Source organism: Chenopodium quinoa, unplaced genomic scaffold, assembly GCF_001683475.1.
Source record: "Chenopodium quinoa cultivar QQ74 unplaced genomic scaffold, ASM168347v1, whole genome shotgun sequence".
Taxonomy (NCBI): Eukaryota; Viridiplantae; Streptophyta; class Magnoliopsida; order Caryophyllales; family Amaranthaceae; genus Chenopodium; species Chenopodium quinoa.
Window position 1 is genome coordinate 1,005,012 of NW_018744464.1, and position 5,597 is coordinate 1,010,608.

At 44.2% G+C, this 5,597-nt stretch overlaps 2 protein-coding genes across 2 annotated transcripts; both read right to left on the reverse strand.

The window, feature by feature from the left end:
- Positions 1 to 913: 913 nt before the first annotated feature.
- LOC110697466 lies at positions 914 to 4,021 on the reverse strand. The gene is made up of 4 exons (XM_021874833.1): positions 3,457 to 4,021; positions 2,867 to 3,021; positions 1,448 to 2,717; positions 914 to 1,341 (listed from the first exon to the last, which is right to left on the reverse strand). The coding sequence occupies exons 1-4, from the start codon at positions 4,019 to 4,021 to the stop codon at positions 914 to 916; spliced, it is 2,418 nt and encodes an 805-aa protein (XP_021730525.1).
- A 16-nt stretch (positions 4,022 to 4,037) lies between these two features.
- LOC110697467 lies at positions 4,038 to 4,967 on the reverse strand. Its single transcript, XM_021874834.1, has one exon. It carries the CDS (start codon positions 4,965 to 4,967, stop codon positions 4,038 to 4,040), a length of 930 nt encoding a protein of 309 aa, XP_021730526.1.
- Positions 4,968 to 5,597: the final 630 nt, after the last annotated feature.

Here is a 5,597-nt window from a genome sequence, read left to right on the forward strand (position 1 = left end):
AGGAGCGGCCGTGAAGAGAGAGAAAGGCAAAGAGGGTTTGGTTTATGTTTGTGAGGATTTGGAAATTGCGGGAATATAAGAAGCCACCGTATTTTATTTTTTTTCTGATATCCAGAAAGGCGCGCCCGCTCCCGATTAAGGCGCGCCCGCTCCTTAAAGAAAACGCGAGCCGCTCCTATATCGCGCCTAAATCGCTCCAACTTCCTGGAAATCAGTAAAACTACAGCGCGCCCGCGCTAATAATAGACGCGCCCGCGCCTTCTTTAAAACGCGAGCCGCTCTGCAATCGCGGCCAAATCGCTCCTGCCTCCTGGAATGGAAGTAATTTTCAAGCGTATACCAGGCGCGCCCGCGAAGAAACCAGGCGCGCCCGCACCTTACTGCTCATGCGGGCCGCGCTTCAGCCGCGATAAAATCGCTCCAACTCCCTGGAATTGGAGAATTTATATTCACAAAAACGGCGCGCCCGCGATGAAACCAGGCGCGCCCGCGCCTTACTGCTGTTGCGGATCGCGCTTCAGCCGCGATAAAATCGCTCCAACTCCCTGGAATTGGAGAAATTTTCATTCATAAAAATTGCGCGCCCGCAACGAAACCAGGCGCGCCCGCGCTTTAATGCTGCTGCGGATCGCGCTACAGCCGCATTCAAATCGCGCTGAGGTTCTGTTTCTTTAGAATTCATCCGAGCACAAAATTTCAAAATTCCTCTCTTTTTTTAATTTTTCTGCTTTGCTCTTGCCTTTCTTTCCTCGTGGACACACGCAATCACGCCTGCATCAGAATTGATTGGGAAGAGCGTTAGGTGGATTAGTTCAAGCGATTTGAAAGAAAATAAAATCAAAGAGGTTAGAAACCGGGTTGCCTCCCGTAAGCGCTTCTTTAACGTCACTAGCTTGACGTACTTCACACGGAATCATGGTGATTTGGAAACATCAATGAGAGATAAATTTTCTGGCTTCTCAATTAGCTGACCCTCATAGTATGGCTTGAGACGCTGCCCATTCACTTTGAATGGAGGGTACTTGTCATTGAAAATCTCAACCGAGCCATAAGGAAAGGTTTTGGACACTTGAAATGGACCGCTCCATCTAGATCTCAATTTCCCGGGGAAGAGCTTGAGTCTTGAATTGTAGAGCAGGACCTTTTGTCCTTCCACAAATTCCTTCTTGGAAATTCGAGCATCGTGCCATGCCTTGGTTCTTGCTTTGTAGAGGCTTGCACTGTCATATGCATTCATTCTCAGCTCTTCCAACTCATGAAGCTCTAGAAGCCTTTGCTCACCCGCACTGTGGAGATCAAAGTTGATTTGCTTGATTGCCCAATGCGTTCGGTGCTCCATCTCTACGGGTAAATGGCAATTCTTTCCCATAAACAAGCTTATAGGGGGTAGTCCCTATAGGAGTCTTGAAGGCGGTCCTATATGCCCACAATGAATCAATGAGCTTACTGGACCAATCCTTCCTTGTTCTAGCAACAGTCTTCTCTAAGATGACTTTTAACTCCCTATTTGTGACCTCCGCTTGACCACTTGTTTGGGGGTGGTAAGCAAGGCCTCGCTTGTGAGATACACCGTACTTTGAAAGAAGCTTGTTGAATGCATGGTGCTTGAAGTGTGAGCCTCCATCACTTATGATTGCCTTAGGAACACCGAATCTTGGGAAGATGACTTTCTTGAACAAATTGATGACCACCCTTGAGTCGTTGGTGGGAGATGCCACGGCTTCCGCCCATTTGGAGACATAATCAACGGCAACTAGAATGTGCCGGTTTCCTTGGGATGAGATGAAAGGGCCCATGAAGTCAATTGCCCAAACATCAAAGATTTCAAGTTCAAGAATAGGATTTTGGGGCATCTCATCGCGCCGTGATATGTTCCCTGTCCTTTGGCACCTATCACAAGTCTTAACAAATTGCCAAGCATCTTTGAATAGAGACGGCCAAAAGAGCATACATTGCAAAACCTTGGAAGCGGTCTTTTGAGCACTCATATGACCACCACAAGGGGATGAGTGGCACATTGAGAGCACATCTTGGAATTCTTCATTAGGAACACATCTTCTCAAGAGTCCATCCACCCCTCTCTTCAACAACATGGGGTCATCCCATATATACTTCTTTGCTTCATGCTTGAGCTTTCTATGTTGTTGAGGAGTGAAATCCGGAGGTATGGCACTACAAGCCAAGTAGTTCACAATATCCGCATACCAAGGCTCCGATTTTGCCTCAAGAGCATATAAGACATCATCCATTAGGGCATCTTCAATTGGCAAATCGTCTTCATGTATTCTTGCAGCTCCTAACCTAGAGAGGTGGTCCGCCACCACGTTCTCGGCTCCCTTCTTATCTCTCATTTCGTAATCAAAATCTTGAAGGACCAACACCCATCTCAACAACCTCGGTTTGGCCTCCTTCTTACTTATCAAATATTTGAGAGCCGAGTGATCGGTATACACTATTGTCCTAGAACCAATGAGGTAGGTTCTAAACTTCTCAAATGAGTGGATAACCGCCAAAAACTCTTTTTTCGGTAGTTGTATAATTTCGTTGGGCATCATTGAGAGTCTTGGACCAAATAGTATATAACGTGAAGTTTCCCATCCTTTCTTTGTCCCAGAACCGATCCAATGGCCCCGTCGCTTGCATCGCACATTAGCTCGAATGGTAGAGACCAATCCGGTCCTCGGACTACGGGGGCGGTGCAAAGGGCCTTTTTCAACCTGCAAAATGACTCATGACAAGCTTCATCAAATACAAATTCTTTATCCTGTTGCAAGAGAGATGTGAGAGGCTTAGCAATCAAAGAGAAATTTTTGATGAAGCGGCGGTAAAAGCCGGCATGACCAAGGAAGGACCTCACTTCTCTCACATTTGTGGGAGGAGGAAGCTTCTCGATCACATCAACCTTCGCACCATCGACTTCGATGCCCACTTGGGAGATTTTATGGCCAAGAACAATGCCGTTTTCCACCATGAAGTGGCATTTCTCCCAATTGAGCACCAAGTTGGCACTCTCACACCTTTCTAAACAACAAGATAAATTCATTAGGCACTGCTCATACGTGCCTCCACCAACGGAAAAATCATCCATAAAAACTTCCATTTCTTCCTCGATCATTTCACTAAAAATTGACATCATGCATCTTTGGAAGGTGGCCGGGGCATTACAAAGACCAAAAGGCATCCTACGGTAAGCAAAAGTTCCGTAGGGACAAGTGAAAGTGGTCTTTTCTTGATCTTTTGGGTCAATTGGGATTTGGAAGAATCCCGAATAACCATCAAGAAAGCAATAAAAAGCATGCTTTGTAAGCCTCTCAAGCATTTGATCGATGAACGGTAATGGAAAATGGTCTTTGGAAGTGTTGGCATTTAATTGGCGGTAATCAATACACATGCGCCAACCCGTAACAAGCCGAGTTGGGACCAATTGTTGCTTATCATTGATCATTACCGTCATACCTCCCTTTTTCGGCACTACTTGAACCGGGGATACCCAATCACTATGAGCGATTGGATAGATGATCCCTGCTTCAAGTAGCTTGGAAACTTCCTTTCTCACAACCTCTTGCATGGAAGGATTAAGTTTCCTTTGTCGTTGCCTACACGGCTTAGCACCCTCCTCTAAATCGATCTTATGCATGCATAGGGAGGGGCTTATACCTTTGAGATCATCAAGAGTATAACCCAAAGCCTTCCTATGCATTTTCAAAACATTAAGCAATGAGGAGGTTTGCTCTTCCGTGAGGTTAGCATTGATAATGACCGGAAAAGTATCATTAACATCCAAAAAGACATACCTCAAGCCCGAAGGTAGAGGTTTCAATTCTACCTTCGGAGCTACCTTACCATTGGAGATTTCCTCCTCTTCTACTTGGAAGACTTCATACGGTTGGGGCATCTCTTGGTCGGGGGTTGTCTCTTCTTTCTCATCAAGCATTTCCTCATATAATTGCATCTCCTTTTGATCACCTACCTCATTCTCATTCAACAAAACATTCTCAAGTAGATCATTAGAAGCATGCATATAAGGGTATCTAAACTCATTCATCAAGTTTTTCAATTGTATCTATTCTAAAACATTCATTGTCAGAGGAAGGTTGTCTCATCACCTTATTCAAATCAAATTCGATAGAATCATTGTCAACCTTCAAGGTCATCTTGCCTTCTTTGACATCAATAATTGCTTTAGAGGTAGCTAGGAATGGCCTACCCAAGATTATAGGAATTCTTTCATCTTCATCCATTTCAAGAACATAAAAGTCCACCGGAAAAGTGAACTTACCGACTCTAAGGGGTATGTCCTCTACTTTCCCTATAGGCAATTTTGTGGACCTATCTGCTAATTGGAGGGTGATGTTTGTAGGTGAAAGGTTTCCCACATTAAGCTTTTGGTAGACCGAGAAAGGCATTAAACTCACACTAGCACCTAGGTCACACAAAGCTTTCCCCAAATGAACTTCATTGATAGAACAAGGGATGGAAAAACTACCGGGATCTTGCAATTTAGTTGGTAGCTTACTGGAGAGAATAGCACTACAATTTGCGGTTAAGCTAACGGTTTCAACTTCTCTCCTTCCATTCAGGAGGTCTTTTAGGAATTTAGAGTAGTGTGGCATCTCTTTCATAGCATCCACAAAGGGTATAGAAACATGCAAGCTCTTTACTACATCTAAAAATTTTCCAAATTGGACATCAAGCCTAGACCTAGCAAATCTTTGGGGAAAAGGCAACCTCTCATTCCTAGGTTGGAGATTAAGGAGTAAAGATGTTTGATCTTTGGTGCTCTCCTTTTCGAGTTCCTTCTCTTTCTCTTTCTCACCCCTCTCATTCTTTCCGGCACTTCCCTCTAGAATCTCATTCTCTCTTGATGATTCATCCTCAACCTCAAGTCCTATCCTCACATCGGGACTCTTCTCAACATTTAGTTCACTCTCAAGGATCTTCCCACTTCTAGTAGTAATGGCATACATAGACTTGGGGTTGACACCTTGACTAGGTAAAGAAGAAGATGAAGAAGGGGAGGATGAAGAACTTGGTTGGGCAATTTGAGAGATTTGGGTCTCAAGCATTTTCATGTGTGCCTTGATTTGTTTCTTTTCTTCCTCTTGACTCTTATTATGGTTTTCTTGATTTTTAATGAAATTTTGAAGCATAGCCATCATAGGATCAGGAGGGGCTTCTATTTGGAGGGGTTGAGTAGGGGGAATTTGAGAATGGGGCCTTACTTGGTCAAAACCGGGGGGTCTACTATTTTGTGAGAAAGTAGAAGCATTTTGAGGTCTATTACCCCCGGAACCCTGATTGGAATTAAAACGTTGTTGGTTGTTGGAATAGTGTTGTTGGTTTTGATTCCAATTGGGTCTTTGGTTTGAGTAACTTCTTCCATTGTAATTGGAAGAGTTTCCCCTACCTTGGCCTTGGTTATCATAACCACCACCACTTTGATTCCATTGACTTTGATTCCAACCTTGGTTTTGATTCCAACTACGGTTTGGGTTTTGATTCCAATTTGGTCGCATTCCATTATTTCCCTCACGGGGCACAAAATTCATGGCATTAACATCTTCAACATTATCATCATTTTCATGGGGAGGGGGACC

Excerpts from the sequence above, each read along its gene's own strand:
- LOC110697466 (XM_021874833.1), bottom strand. The coding sequence starts at position 4,021 with ATGCATGCTTCTAATGATCTACTTGAGAATGTTTTGTTGAATGAGAAT. Across the intron at positions 3,022-3,456 it reads AGTAGTGCCGAAAAAGGGAG|AAAGGTGTGAGAGTGCCAAC; the intron begins GTATGACGGTAA and ends CTTGTTGTTTAG. Across the intron at positions 1,342-1,447 it reads AACAAGGAAGGATTGGTCCA|AGATGGAGCACCGAACGCAT; the intron begins GTAAGCTCATTG and ends ATTTACCCGTAG.
- LOC110697467 (XM_021874834.1), bottom strand. The coding sequence starts at position 4,967 with ATGTATGCCATTACTACTAGAAGTGGGAAGATCCTTGAGAGTGAACTA.